The sequence below is a fragment of the Pseudocercospora fijiensis genome (genome assembly GCF_000340215.1).
Source record: "Pseudocercospora fijiensis CIRAD86 unplaced genomic scaffold MYCFIscaffold_6, whole genome shotgun sequence".
Classification (NCBI taxonomy): domain Eukaryota; kingdom Fungi; phylum Ascomycota; class Dothideomycetes; order Mycosphaerellales; family Mycosphaerellaceae; genus Pseudocercospora; species Pseudocercospora fijiensis.
In genome coordinates this window covers 1662054-1677905 of record NW_006921537.1, presented here as the reverse complement: position 1 = coordinate 1677905, position 15852 = coordinate 1662054, and the positions used below count along the sequence as shown (strand labels likewise).

At 43.3% G+C, this 15852-nt stretch overlaps 2 protein-coding genes across 2 annotated transcripts; both read right to left on the bottom strand.

Moving 5' to 3' along the window:
• Positions 1–13837: 13837 nt before the first annotated feature.
• On the bottom strand, positions 13838–14768 carry MYCFIDRAFT_176347 (uncharacterized protein; the record flags this gene model as incomplete). The annotated part of the gene is made up of 5 exons (XM_007930128.1): positions 13838–13865; positions 13894–14212; positions 14252–14314; positions 14349–14625; positions 14658–14768. 5 exons carry the CDS (start codon positions 14766–14768, stop codon positions 13838–13840), a joined length of 798 nt encoding a protein of 265 aa, XP_007928319.1.
• A 24-nt stretch (positions 14769–14792) lies between these two features.
• Positions 14793–15198, bottom strand: MYCFIDRAFT_176346 (uncharacterized protein; the record flags this gene model as incomplete). Its single annotated transcript, XM_007930127.1, has 5 exons — positions 14793–14818; positions 14848–14930; positions 14975–15022; positions 15064–15103; positions 15141–15198. The coding sequence occupies 5 exons, from the start codon at positions 15196–15198 to the stop codon at positions 14793–14795; spliced, it is 255 nt and encodes an 84-aa protein (XP_007928318.1).
• Between the last annotated feature and the right edge of the window lie 654 nt (positions 15199–15852).

Sequence of the window (15852 nt, the reverse complement as noted above, 5' to 3'; positions counted from 1 at the left end):
GGCATCGAGACCCTAGCTTCACTCGGCCTAGTCACATACTAATCACGTATAGCCTCTTTAGCCCTAATACACGCTTCCCTTCTAAAGGCCGCGCCCTCGTAGCCTGCCTATATTCTAATCCCGACCTCTATTGCCGCTAACTTAGCAAGTCTAATAAGCTGCTTAGCCGCGCTAAATTGAACACTTAACCACCTAATTATATAACTATATAAAACCTTACCTCTAAACAACACAATGTACAACTCTAACTACGCTATCCTTATATACAATAAAGTAAAGGGATATAAAGCTATAAGAATTGAGGGCTATCGACTAATTACAATACGAGCGCGTCTTCCCTACTATAATAGGTAGACGTACGAGGTATTATAGCCCTGCCTCCGCTCTAAGTAATGTCGTACCGAGTTCTTTGTGTCTACTCTTAAAAGACCTAGCAATGTCCGCTTCCGAGGGTTTATTCGCTTCTAAGGGTTATTGTTCTTATTGTTCGTAGTTTCGCTAGCCCTAATTAGCTAGGTTTAGTAGCCTTTAAGTGTCAATCTTATCTTATCTTTTTAAAAAACACAGCTCGTCTAGTTTCTATAGGTAAAGGCTATTATAAGTGCAGTAGTAGAGGTTCTCCTCGCTTAAAGGGTTAGATAGATCGAGGAGTAACCTATTGTCCGCAAGATCGACCCCGGCTAGCTTAGCTCTATAGTTTTGCCCTTAGTTAGCTAGTCTATTAGTCGCTTAATCTTTTAAGCGGCTCAAAGTTTTAATCAAAGTTTTAATTAAAGGTGCCTTAGGCTCGTAGTATAGGTAAGGTTGTGTCTATAGGCGTAACGACAATAGTAAGTAATATTAACAACGGCGGCGCTAATCGTCTTAGCGCTAACTTTACCTAGTTTCACTTTCCTTCTTTAACTAACAACAACTCGGCAATACCGTTACTAACATAGCGGTGTCCTTCCTTTCCTAAACGGCAATACACTCCGCAATACTGTTACTAATATAGCCGCGCCGGCCGCGCCGTCCTTACCGATTGCCTAGGCCTCGAGGCCTCGATAGAATAAGGGAATAAGAGGGGGATCTGTAGGGCGCGTTAGTAAAGAGGTAGAGTCCTTAAAAGAGTAGGCAATTAGTTAACGCGTCGTAGCGCGCCTAGTATAGTCTTATTGTCCTTTGTTGCTAACAATTGCTTGCCTCTGATTAGTTAGCTAATAGCACCCCGGGGGTAGCATTGTTCTAGGCCTTAATAGTAACATTATAAGCTTTTAGCCTTCTTCTTGTTCTTTACGCTAGTCTAATACTTATCTAATAACTCGGTTATGTCCTTAAAGGATCCTTTAGCTTCCTACGAGTTCTATTTAGGTAAATAGCCTTGCTACCTTAGGAGGTATTCCTTCTTGCCTTTCCTAGTCCGGTGCTGTAGGATACGTTCTATAGACTATAGTTCTTCACTATTAGCTAAGACTTCTTCTAACTTAGTAGGCGCTTTATTATTAGGGTCTCCGCGGTAGTAGTATAGTTTAAGGAGGGAGATATAGAAGGTGTTATAGATAGTGTAGTATAGTAGGAGCCATAATTAGTAGGCCTATATGCCCTTCGGTTCTTAAATGCGGAATAGGCTAATGTATCTTAGTGCGAGCTTAGGCCTTATTTTGCTATCGGGTAATAGGTGTTTGCGGATGCGGAGGTTCTTTGTACTAAGCATAACTATGTCGCCTTACTTAAAGGTTATTAGAAGGTAGTGTTTATTATAGTAGGTCTTTTAGTACTCTTAAGCCTTTGTCAACTTCTCGGCTATCTTAGTATAGATTTCTCGCATCTTCTAAACCCTCTTAATAGCCGCTAGTGTCTTAGGTTGACCCGCTTCCCTTTCCTTACGCTCGGCCTCGAGCGATAGGGGGTCTTATAGCAGCGTAGGGTTACTTCCTATTATAGCGAAATAAGGTAACACCTTAGTAGATAAGTAGACACTATTATTATACACAAATTCGGCTAGTTATAGGAGATTAACCTAATCCTTAGGGTTCTCGTTAATGTAGCTACGTAGGTACTGCTATAGGGTAGCATTCTGTCTCTCTGTTTGACCGTTAGTCTGTAGATAGAAGGCTGTTAATAGCCGATACTTTAGTCTTAGCTGTAGGCATATTTCGCTCTAATAGTGCGATATAAATATCGAGCCCCTATCGGAGACTATCCCCTTAGGGGTTCCCTAATAGGTACAGAAGATATTAGTCTATAGCGCCTTAGCTAGGTTAATAGCCGTCTAATCCTTTCGGGCAGGAATGTAACGAGCGCCCTTAGTAAACCGGTCTACGACAACTAGGATAGCATTATATATATCCTTGCTTCCCCTACGCTTAGTAGGCGGAAGGCCTGTAATGAAATCTATTATAAGCTTAGCAAATAGCTTCTTTAGAATAGGGAGTGAAGACAACTCGCTAAATAGTAAGTGCTTTAGTGCTTTAACTCGTTAATACACGGTATACGTGTTTACGTAGTCCTTTATATCCCGCTTACTATTTAGCTAGTAGTATATGCGCGATAGTAGCTCGTGCGACCTCTCTATACTATAGTAACCGGCAAGCTTACTATTATAGTGTCGCTTGAGAAGTTCTTGTCTAATCGATTGTTTAGCGGGGATATAGTATCTACCCTTAAACCTTAAGTAACCTTTATCGTCGATCGACTAATTACTCTTACTAGATCGAGTCTTTCGCCTACTTATAAGCTTGTCTATACGTTTAGCAGCAAAGGCGTCCCTCTGCTAAGCCCGTAACAGCTTATCTATAAACGATTGACTATCCCTATTTATAAGGTTATTTAATAGCACCCTCGCTATTAAACGAGGTACGCATTATATACATCTAATAGCACTAGTAGCCGGATTAACTATAGCAGTGCTATCGCTGTTACTATATATAGCGATGTCGACTAGGGAGTTATTATAACTTCTCCTATCTGTGTCCTTAACACGCACTGTTAATATAGTAAGAGCATTAATATACTTTAAGCCGTCGCGGAGTCCGGTAAGCCGCTTATCCTACGCTTGCTTATTAACAATACGGGCTATAGCAATCTTATACTATAGGGTTAGAAACAATAAATTGATAGATTGCTAAGTCCCGCTATCGTAATTAGGTCGCCTCGATAGGCTATTAGTAGGGTTGCTTACGCCTAGCCGATGTAATATATTAAAATTAAACCTAGCGAGATAGACGGCCTATCTAGCCTATCGACCTATAACTCTAGTAACCTTAGTAATGCTACGGAGGTTGTTATAGTCTGTGTAGACCTATATCGTATATTAGGCCCTATCGAGGTAATGCCTCTAGTGCTTAAAGGCCTCGACAATAGCTAAGAGCTCTTACTCGTAGGTCTCGTAGCGACGCTTAGCATCGATTATCTTCCTCGAGAAGAAGGCAATCGGGTACTAGTAATAGTTATTATCTAATTGCTAGGATATAATAGCCGATATAGCGAACTATAAAGCGTTAGTCTTAATTCGGATCTGCTTATTTAGCACGAAATGGTATAATAAGGGGACTTTAGTAAAGCGCTGCTTTAGACCGTTAAAAGCGGCTTGTGCTCTGTCAGTCTATTTAAACTCTCTAGTCGGGTTAGCCTTAGTTTTAGTAAGCTTAGTTAGGGGCATTACGTATCGTAAATAGCTCTTAATAAAGCGACGATAGAAGTTAGCAAAACCTAGGAATAATTAAAGCTCCTTAATACTAGTAGGCGTTAGCCACTTAGTAATAGTCTTAATCCGGTTAGGATCAGCCTTAATACCCTTAGTTAATACAAGGAAGCTAAGGAAGGACACCTCCTTAGTAGCAAAGGTGCATTTAGAAGGCTTGCAATACAGTCTATAGGCTTGTAGGCGATCGAGCACCTTACGGACTATAGCCTAGTGCTCCGCAATATTAAGTAAGTGTATATAAACTAGGATGTTATCTAGGTAAACTATATAGAGATAGTCTAATAGGCCCGAAAGGGCCCGATTAATATAGGACTAGAACGTTATAGGAGCATTAGCTAAGCCGAATAGCATAACTAAGTACTCGAAATGCCTATAACGAGTGCGAAAGGCTGTCTTCTATTTATCGCCCTTACGGATACAGATGCGGTAATAGGCGTCCTTAATGTTTAATATAGTATAGTAGTAAGTACTAGAAAGGCGATCGAGGGTCTTATTAATAAGAGGAAGTAGGCAGCGGTCTTTAATAGTAACAGCGTTGAGCCTACGATAATTAATACATAGACGTAGGCTACTATCCTTCTTTAGTACGAACAGGATAGGGGCGCTAGCAGGGCTGTTACTATACCGAATGCGACCGTTAGCTAGGTTTTCCTCTAGGTACTTACGCAATATAGCAAGCTCTCGTTTACTAAGGTTATAGAGGGGGCCAAAAGGGACCTCCTTGCCCGCTATAATATCAATCTTATAATCCGTCTCTTTAAACATAGGCAATGTCGATGCTAAGTGGTGTTTAAACACATTAATGTAGGTTTCTCGAATAGGCTCCGGTATACGAGCAAGCTAATTAGGATCTACGCTATTAGGGGGCATAGGCTTATCGTTATTGCCTAATAGGTCGACTGTTAGGTTAGCTACGGTAGGTATTAGGTTGCCGATGAATAGAACCCTAATATCGTTAGGGTACTCGCTAATATCGATGTGTTTAATGTCCTCTTTCCTAGCGATTCCAAATCGCTACTATTAACTGCCTAAGTCTATAACTATAGCATAGTACTTAAGAACAGGGTTACTAATAACAATCTTAGATAGGAGGCTGTCTATGTCTACCGCGTAGGCAGTAAAGTTTAGTAGGCGCTTATTACCGAGGTCGTCCTTTAGGGCTATATAGATATAGTAGGCCCTATAGGTTAAGTGCCGAGCGTTATTAAACTAAGCAAGGGTTGGTAGGTTAGTCCTAGGCAGTTGTCGAAGGTCTAATTGCTTAGCTAGGCGATAGCTAATAAGGGCGCTAACTGAATTTCCTAGATCTAGTACAACCTTAGTCTTATAGTTAGTATCGGGCCCGGATATAAGACAGGTACGTATAATAGCTAGCACAATATCGATAGTCTTACGCCGTACGAGGCTAATAGTTGGTACGGCGCTTACTCTTTTTTCGAAGGTTGGCCTATAGGGGTAGCGTTAGCTACTAAGAGGTGCTTTCGGTGCTTAGTAGTAGCACGGTCGATTCGGGCCTAGTCCTTAGGTTTGTCGTATTAGCCTAGTAGATAGCTAGTGCTATTACAATTGAAGCACTTCAACCCGGTTAGTAGACTGCCGTAGCTATTATTGCTGCTATTGTTAGTCGAGCGGTTAGTATTATAGGGATACGAGCCCCTTCTACGGCCCCTATCGCGGCCTCCTCTATATAGCCGCCGGCTACGGCCTCTTCTACGATCGTTACTGTTCCTATTATTAGCATTATTGTCCTAGTAGGAACCTTAGTTTCCTCCGCGGCTACTACGGTTGCTACGGTTAGTACTAGCTAGTCGGATCCTTAATTCTAGTCGCTGTTAGAGCTAAATAGCCCGTTCGGCTGTTTCTACTTCGACTATGAATTGAATGCGCGTTAGATTAGTCTGTTCGAATATACGGCGACGGTCTAATTTAAGGACTAATTCCTATCGCAATTTAGGGCGTATTTCGGAAATCTAGATAGAGTCGGTCTTAGCTAGCAAATCGTCTTCGAGGGTCTTTAAATAGGCCTTAAACGAGCGAGCCGATTGATTAGTCTTTTGTTTAGCTCGAAGGTATTAGTCCTAAGCGTGTTGTTGCCTTAGTATAGGGTTTCTAAGGGTGTCTAGTATAATAGTCTTATAGTTTTGCTACTAAACAGCGGTCTAATTAGTAAGGGAGTCAAAGTAGTTATCCTAGGTACGCTTTAGGTCTCTATCAATGTATTGTATAGCATAGACGACTAGCGAATAGTCGTCTAGCAGGGCCCTTAGTGCATTTCGTTAGTTAAGCTTATAGTTACGAATGTAGTCGTTGTATTGCTTTCGACTAGAGCTATTAAACACGGTACAGTCCTTAAGTTTAGCATCCTTCTTCTAGACTAGGACTGATAGTAAGGAAGGCCCTACTATCGGCTTAGTGTTAGTTGTTAGGGCCTCCTAAAGGCGGCGAATTTCGAGGAGGTTATCCTTTAGCTATTATTCTTAACGTAGGGTAGTAAGCCTGTTTTAGGTGGCTTCTTAGAGTCTCCCTACTAGTTAGGGACTAAAGGCTAGCTAGCTATATCGACGGTTAACAATATTGTTAAGAATGTCGTCGATAGGCAATTCTAGGTCGTTACCTAGAATTGCGGGTTCTTCTTTAGCAGGTCCTACAATAGGCTCTTCGGTAGGAGGCACTTTAGTAGGTGCTTTAGCGGGAACTGTGCTACTAGCGTTGTCATTGCTAGCGCTGCTAGCGGTAGCACGGTTGTTGTTTCGTAATAAACCGGCTATTATAAGGGGCGACACTAATAATGTATTGTTAGCCCCTAAGATACGGATATAGCGGAATTAGTAGGTATCGGCTTAGTATGCTTGACTTAGTATAATAGGCCGTATAGAAGGCCTTGCTTAATGATTGGTACGGTTGTTTCGATAGAATAGTACGTATAGGTCCCGTTCTTCGGGCGTAATATAGTCAGATTAGTCTTGTTCGTAGCTATACCGCTAAAAGCTTAAAATAAGGACTATCTAGCTACTACCCTTAAAGGGTAGATCGAATACTGTATAAGAAGGGTATGTTAGCAGGTAGATAGGGTAGTAGTAGGTACGAATAGTATTCGATAAGGATCTAGAAGGAGAGGGAGGAAGGTAGGAGAGTTGGCCTAACGCTAAGCGCCAAGCCCTACCTAAGGCATCGAGACCCTAGCTTTACTCGGCCTAGTTACATACTAATCACGTATAGCCTCTTTAGCCCTAACAGCTATCTACTACTATGTTTAACCGCTATTAGCGTTAATTACTATACGATAGCGAGCCGGTATACTATTAATCTATTATTGTACTAATTCTATAGGTACGTTATAGTATTCTTCGACAATTGCTAGCTAAAGGTTACGGCTAGTAGGTCTGTTTCTACGGCGTTTAATTACCTACTTAATTACTCGCTATAGGTTCTCGATAGGGTTTAAATCTAGTAATAAAGGTAGCCAGTTGTCTATAAGAATAATGCGGCGAGCTCGTAACTAATTAAGTGTATATTTAGCTCTATATATAGGCGCCGAGTCTTATTAGAAGAGTGCTGTTCTTAAGTATAAGGCAGGCTCGTAACCGAGAGGGTATTCTTAGTTAGTAATAAGGCCATTTATACGACTAATCTCTTCTTGAACTAGTAGCAAGACCTTCTTATAGTATAACTCTTTATTAATATTGCCCTATGTCTTATCCTATAGCAGGAGTGGTCCTTTGCCGCTAATACTACTAATATAGGCCTATATTATCTAGTATAGAAGGCGTTAGAAGCGAGGCCTCAAACAGTAGTCTTAGTTGCGCTTACTAACTAGTCGAGTAACAAAGAGCCTCTCGTGTAATCTATTACGTATAGTACACTCGTCGCTTTATAGAACGTTTGCCTAGTCTTCTTTAGTAAAGTGTTAATAGAATTAAGCCTATTCGAGGCGTAGGCGTCGGATACGGTCGTTATAGAAGGGCCGAGGGCGTATAACGCAGCGGCGATAACTATGCCTTCTATAGATACGAGAGACAGTTATAGGACTGCAATTTAAACCAAGTAAGTCTCTAACTTCCGTCTAAGTTATACGACGAGTTGTAGCGTTCTAAGTAATATAGTCGACGATAAGGCGCTCTTAGGTATCTATATAGAGCCTACGGCTACGTCGTCGAGTTAGTATATAGGTAAGGGCAATCTCTCGAGGAATAGGGCGCGAATAGTCGAATTCGTCGATTCGGTAGGCTCGGTAGCGCCTAGGAGTAAAAGGCTTATAAACGATGCGATAGATAGTCGATAATGCCTTACGAGACTACTCTAAGATATAAATAAGCAGCTATTTAGCTATTCGGTACAGTTGTTTAATAGTAGTGCGTAGTTTATATAGAAGCACGGCTCGGCGGTAGACTCGCTATTCGGTAGTTTATTAGGTCGCGATTTCGTACGTTAGTAATAGCCCTAGCGGTCTAAAAAGAAGGGATTTAATACTCGGTAGAGTTAACTAGCTAGATAGACGATTTGCAAGTAGTATAGCAGGTAGTATCGGATACGATAAATTAGTATATTATGTCGATAGAAATAGCTAATCGCTTTAAAAGGAGGTATTAGAAGTGTTAGAAGAAGCTAGTACCCCGCCTTCGGAGCTTTAATTCCGATCTAATAGGAATCGCCGGGTCCGCGGGCTAATCCGTACTAAGGCTAAGTTATTATCTAAAGATTGAGACTCTTGTTTAGTTAAATTAATAACCTTAACCTATAGACGACGTATTTAGCTTAGAAGTTGCTATTTAAGCTCGCGCTGCTCTCGAAGTTGTATCTCCGACTTATTATACTCCGGCGGACGGTCGTAAATAGGTAGTAGAACAGATAGTGTACGGTCGCGCTATTAGATATAGAATTAATAGCGTAGAGGGTTATTAAACTATAGAACCTAAGGGCGACGAGATTGCGATAACTACGATAGAGCCGGCCTTAGTAGACTTCTAGACCGATAACTTATAAGGCAATAGAGCTAGATTAAATGCCGGTATTAAACTAAGTAAATAGATAGAGGGTATAACTAATAGTATTAGACTTCTACGGCTACTAATAATGTCGGAAAGCAGGCGTAACTACGCTCTATCTTCCTTACCTTATTCGAGGGCTTTAATAAGAGCTAGACGGCGCTAGTCTAGTAGACAGTATACCTCTAGAAGATTAGTATATCGTTAATCGCGAAGAGCCGGCGCACTACGAGTACGAATAGCGCTAGAATAACCCCTTCTACGGCTATACTACGTATACTACTCGTTAGTATAAGTATACGGTATTATAAAGGAACGAGAGAGAAGCTAACTATTTAATAGGGGACTCTATATACGTAGACACTACCGAAAGCACCTATTTATCGCCGACTACTCCTCCGCGCCTCCTTTATAATTATACTCTCGAATACTATTAATCTAGTATAGACCTACTCCTAATTATATAACGACCTTTAGCTTACTTCTAAATTACTCCTTCTTCCTTTCTTTAATATTGTAAAAAGCTTATAAAATAATATATTATTAAATCTACTAAAAGATAGTCTATATATGCCCTAGATAGTGCCTATACGTAACTTCTAAGCCCTTTAGTCGGAGGAATTAATAGCTAAGCCTTCCTATAGGTGCTATGCTTAGCCGCGGCGCCAACACCTCGATTTAGTGTAGGACACTGCAATTAGCGGTGCCGGAAGTACTAATATTATGCACCTTCTAGGGCTCCGGACGCTAACTTTCACTCCGATATGCGTTGACGCTGTACTCGCACTTCAAAACTCCGGCAGCGACACGTTGAAGACATGCATGTCGGCCACACCATACGATACCCGTAAACTGCCCGACCCCGTTTCACACTTTTACTTGCCTGTCGGAATCCGCATGCATCATACAACAGTGCAACACACGAGCCCTGTTGTGCTTGCTGTGCGGGGAACAGAGGAGGGAGACTGAGTTACATGTAGTCTTCCAAGGGTGTCGAACGCCTTGAGCATCGCGAGACAACACACCACATAATTGGCAATGCTCGATGGCAACTTACGCAATGCAGACAAGGAGCCGTCTAGGGACTTGTGTCCCGTGTGTGTGTCCCTTCTGTATTCCTTGCTGGCCCTAGAGTCGTACAAATTATTCGACCAGAGTGTCTTGAGCTTAAGCTGCACATACGACATCCTCAAAGCCTTCAAGAACATGTGAAAGAATCCTTTTTGAGCCGTGAAGACTGTTTCATCATCACAAGAACCTCGTTCGTGAGCACACACTTGAAGACGTTGTTGGGTCTCATTGTTTTAGTGGACTGTGAACAGATGCTCTGCCAGGATGGCTGGTCTGCTTCTAGTGCGCCGCTGCGCTGCCGCTGTCTCCATTCAGACCCTGCCAAGACCGCCGGAGGCAATCTTGCTCCGCTGGAGCATTGGCTTTGCCAAGAGTCACGTGTGGAGCGGCTGATTGGAGACAGCGCTGCCGAGCGTCGTGGAGCCGCTTTGTAGGCTGTCCTTATAATGAGGCAGAACCCAAGCCTCCGCACTGCCACAGCGGGTCACCTACGGCAATGTCCGAGCGATGCGCCGCACCACCAGCCGCTATACTAATTTGTTAGCAAAGCGTGGAATTCAACATTCTGCATTCATTTCCATCGATGCACTACATTGTCGTCGCATTTTAAAGCTAAAGTTAACGTGTAGAAGTGCTATACTATCAAATCTAAGGTGTTGTTAGTTGTTGCGGCCTAAGGCAGCTGCTACCGGGCGCAATTTGCTTAATACACTAAATTTGCTAAGTTTCGCTATGTCCGCCGGGCGTAATTTGCCTCTCCTACTACTATACCGCTATTAGTGTCTTGCCCGCTTATTTAGACTATTAGAAGGTAACTAAGGTATACGAGATAGAGTATCTTGCTAAGTGTATCGCATAACCTCGAATTCCTCTTTTGCTAGACTACTACCGCCTACCTATATAGGTACCGGCGCTTGTCTTAGAGCTACTAACTACGACAGTTAAATGCCTTGCTCGGTATAATAACTGCTAGCAACGTAGCCTTCGGACAAAGGCCCTTATCTAAGTCGTATCTGCTAAGGGAGCGTAATATTGCGACCGCGTTCCTTTGCATCCTTAATTAGCTACGAAATAGCGTAATTTAGGTAAGGGTTTAACGCCTTCGAGATGCGCTTAAACTATAGGTTTATAACGGTATCCTTAACCTACGGCTCTTCCTCGTTTAGCGCCTCGTCGTCTTCTAGGTTATAGTACTGCTTACGTAGGTAGAATAGCCGCTCCTTTATTGTCGCCGTACGCTTATATATACTACTAACTGCTAGCTCTTGCTCTTCTGCGGCGGAAGACTTATTAGCAATAAGGACCTTCTCTATACTGTAATACAGCTTAAAGCCATTATCTCGCTAAAGCGACGTCTAGGCGTTAAAATCGTCGTCGGTAAGGTCGTCGATAAGCAGGTAGCGCGCCTATAGGTGTCGGCATAGAATGTGCTATTTGTAGTAGAACTAGCAGTCGCACTCGTTATCGGCGACCTTAGAGGTGTCGCTGCGCTATCGAAGGTTACCGTTGAACGCGTTATTAGTACTAGCATTAATCTCGGGCACAATTAAGTCGCAGGCGGCATACGGAAGTAAGGCTATCTATCGATAAGTTGTCGCATATAGATAAAGCGAATGCGCGTGTTTCTACGCTATAACGGCGGCGCGTCGATCGAGTGCGTTAATAACCGAGTCTAAGTAAATAATACTGCCCTTTAAAGAATAGTAATTTATCTGTTATTTAACGCCGCCGCGCTTTAGCAAACTGTAGAAGTTCTCGAGGTTGCTAGTCGTCCGGATTTAAAGAAGAATAGGCGAGTAGCTACGAGGAAAATGAGCCTATAATCGCCTATCGTTATATATCGTAACTTCGATGTATTTAAGCCGTTTATCCTTCTCCTTCTTCGGCAAGTCTATAGCTTCTAGAAGGTCTATAGCGCGCTTAAGACTGTCGATACAACTACCCTCGGTATGTCGGTATTTAAGCGCTTTTAGCAGGTTGTTAAGCACTCTCGTAAATTTCCTGCCTTTTTAGTATTTATTAAGTGACTTCTCGTAGTAGAATTAGCATAGGAAATGGTCTACCTCTTGCTTACCGGCTTCTAACCCTCGGAAAGCCAACTAGACTACTAGCTGTTCCGTACCGCTATCGTCGGTTACAAAGTACCTTAGTTCCCACTTTTTTCGCCGATTTTAATACTATTCCTTTATTTGCTTAAAGGCCTCTACAATTATTATACCGTCTTCTCTTAGCGAGTAAAAATAGGCGCAAACTCGGTATGTATTCGAAGAATCTCGGACTATAATAGAGAAGAGTTTCTATTCGAGGGAATTCGTTTTGTGCGTAGAATCGACGATTGAAACCTACCCAAATTTATATAGGAGGTCTAGACCCGATTCTTTAGCAAATACGAGGGCGCGAGAAGGATTGCCGTTAGCAGCTTTCTCAATATCGATGTATTAGTAATAATAATAGTCTATAAACAAAGAAATCAGTTATTTTGAAAATGAGGTATCGCGCTAAGAATAGGTCGCAGCCTAATTAGAAGCCGCGAATTGCGGAGATCGGAGGTACGCCGGGCTTTCCGGTGCTTGCTAATTTAGTTAAGCTTGTAAAGATAACGTGTAATTAGTAACGCTACCTGCCGGATTAGGCATATTATAGGGCTATACTATTGATTAAGTTTTCTAAGCGAGGGATATAGGCAGGTACGAGAAATTCGACTTACTTCTTTCTAACTACTCTCTCGCTTCTTCTACCTGCAAACTCCTACTTAAATCGTTACTACGATATCGTAGATTTGGATTTGCCTTTAACCAACTACGCGCTACGTTATATACGGTCTAGATATTGAATTTAGCCCCGCTAGTAGCAAGAAGCCGCCTACTTCTACCTTCGAGATTGTCGCTAGTAATTAGCTATCGAATAGCAGCCGTTGAGTGCCCTCTCTAAACCTCGGCTCCTGCTAACTTTAGAAGGAATGTAGGTGTCTTCCGCTAGTTAGCAACCTTAATAGTATAGTTATATAGCAATAGATTCTTCTTGTCTTTAAATACCTTATAACGTAGAGGCCGTACGCGGTATAGTCTTCCCTTATAATTACTTATTAGTTGCGTACTAGGCTAACCTTCTTCTACCTCCTCGTAATAGGCATAAACGTTAAGTATAGCCGGATAGCGCAAAGTCGCTGTTATATTGCGCTTCCGCCTCTTTAATAGATTATTAGTCGTCTTGTTTATTATAAGATCGCGCCGACGACTACACCGATAGATAAACCTGTATTTACGCCGCTTCTTCTAAGGCGTATAATACCTATAGCCGTTACTAACCTATACGTTGTCGATAAAGGGCTAATAAGTCGCCTTCTCTTCCGGCGTTATAATAAAGGCTTCTGCTAACGGCTAGAATAGCTTCTGTCGCTATTCTTCTAGGTTTGGCGGCAACTTAAGCGATATAGACTCGCTATTAAAATAGAGTCCGCTCTAATTAGTCTTAAACTTATTAAATCTATCTCTACCCTTTCCGCGCGCCGGCGGTCTATTATCCTTACTATTAGTCTTACTACCGAGCGCTTTACCGCCGAGCGCTTTACTACCGAGCGCTTTACCGCCGAGCGCTTTACTACCGAGCGCTTTACTACCGAGCGCTTTACTACCGAGCGCTTTACTACCGAGCGCTTTACTACTAAGCGCTTCGCTACCTTCTTTACTACCTTCTTTACTACCTTCTTTATTACCGAGCGCTTTACCGCTAAATCTAGCATCACTAAGCAACTAATTATTATCAAAGTTAAGGTTATATTAGTTATATAGCAACTAGTTATTAATCGAGGTCTCGTCGACCGGTATAGGCACTATATTACTAGCAATCTCCGCCTATAGAGCGGCTATTTAGGCGGCGGTAAGGAGGCCCTCGGCGGCGTCTATTGTCGCGATACGAAGGTCGAGAAAGAGCACGAATTTAGTAGGTTTCGAGGGATATTGCGACGACTAAATCGGCCAAGCGGACGAGCGAGAGGGCGGCGGAGGGCGGCGGCGACGGTGAGGTAGCGACAGCGAGGTCTATAAGAGAAGGAATCTACAACACCTACTAGCGGGACAACAATGGCTAACTGCATCTAATTAGGTATAGAAATTGGTGGGTGGCTATGCACCTTGGCAAACCTAGCCCCACCCGGTGTGGCTTGGGTTCTGCCTCATTATAAGGACAGCCGCTTTGTAGCCTGGTCGACGCTGTGATTCGTAGTCTCGTCTATGAAAATCGTATGAAGCATGGTGCTCTACGTGAACGCGGCTGCATGAAGACTCGCGCTGTTCGAGACGAGAATGTTCGGCCAACAAGATCCAGCTCGTTTGGGCACAAATGCAGAAGTGTGTTTGCAGGCTCAAACCAATCTGCATAGCCGTGGTCGGAGCCGTGCATATCTTCTGATACTGCGTGGTAGAGGAAGAGTATGGCTCTGTCCATGCAACGGTATCACGTCTCAGCACGACTTCATGCCGTGCTGTTCGAATATACTAGAGTGCCGTACAGGAAGGCCATGCAAGTGTCGAGCCGGTCCATATTGTGGCTTGAAGCTGTCCAGTCCACTCGCCTGCATATCTGCAAGAGCTGCAAGAGCCGGACACTGCAAAAGTCGCATAGTCTTGCTTTGACGTGCAGAAGCGCCGCATTCATGTCAAGACATCCGCATATCCCACCAGTCATGTGGAAGAGAAAGACGGCACGCGGCAAGAGACACAGCAGAGGATTCCACCAACCACGGCGGATGCTTTGCATGTATGTAGAAACTTGGCAAAAGGGCCATTTTGAAACACATGTCAGTCGTTTGACGTCTCGCAAAAGAACGTATGTAGGTCGCAGCATGCGACTTTCCAGCAGGAAGATTGTGACCAGATCTCCGAGCTCCGCAAAGCAGCGTGTTGTGTAAGAAAAACGCCTTGTGCCGCTGCGCTGGATACTGACGCAAGAAAATCCAACAAGATGCGATAATACCCATTGTTATGCCAGGCACAGGCCAGGCCCACGTTCAGGGTAGGAGATGTCATGGCGACCCGAAGATCGTCAAGCAATTAATCAAACCCACGTTCTGCGATGCCTTGTCTTGCCTTGTCCTTTCTCGTGCACATCGGGAATCGGGATGCAGCGGACACATCACATTGCAGCCGAGCCAGACTTCACGTCTCCATTTTGATATTGTTTTGGGGCTCCTTGATGTCACACGTGACACAGCCCTTCTCAACTGCGTTGCTACGAGATTCGTACACCGACGTATCGCATCGCATCTGACCCAAAGGCACTTCTCACATGGACATGTCCTGCGCAGTGCTACTGTACCTCCACGCGCCATTGGAACGGGGAGCGACCTCGACACCCCGCGCTGCTTGCCTTTTCGAACGCGAGTGTAACTTCTTGTTCACGGGGCGGGCGACCTCTGGTGCTACCTCCATTCAGGCGCCCCGCTTTGTAGGCTTGCATGGACCTTCCACCCAAATTTACTACCTTCCACCTTCTACCTTCCACCTTCTACTCTGTCTCTATATCCTTACATCATCTCTCCGCTAAGTACACTAATATATATCTGGCTTAGCGGTCCATGCTGAGCCTATAGCGAAGCGCCTAAGACTAACCCGTTCGGCCCTTATATAACCTGCCGTATTAGAATTGAACAATCGCATATAGTGCACCAGTTCTACGCTAGATATCGACTAACCTAGAAAAAGGGTCCTGCGTAATAATACGATCTATCAAATTGTCTATATAAAGTATCTACCAAAATGCGAAATACGTGCTTAATTCTTAGTATACTAAGATAACCTTACGCACGCTCTATTTATTCTACCCTACCTTATACTATATATATACAAACGAAGTATCTAACAAGCTACAAAGGGCACGCGGAGCCTAAGAAATACTACCGCTACAATCTCCCGTATTTAGAATGTCTATATTATTAATACGTTGCCTCCGTTTTACTACCTAGGGCTAATAGCCTTTGTAGCCCTCTCCGTTTGCTTTTTACCCTTCCTATATACCAATTCACTTAGCATACGCGCGTTTGTCTCGTAAAAGCCGGGAGTCGGTCCGCTAGCCGTTTCTAGGTTAATCTATAGTATTTGAAAGTCGATCTTA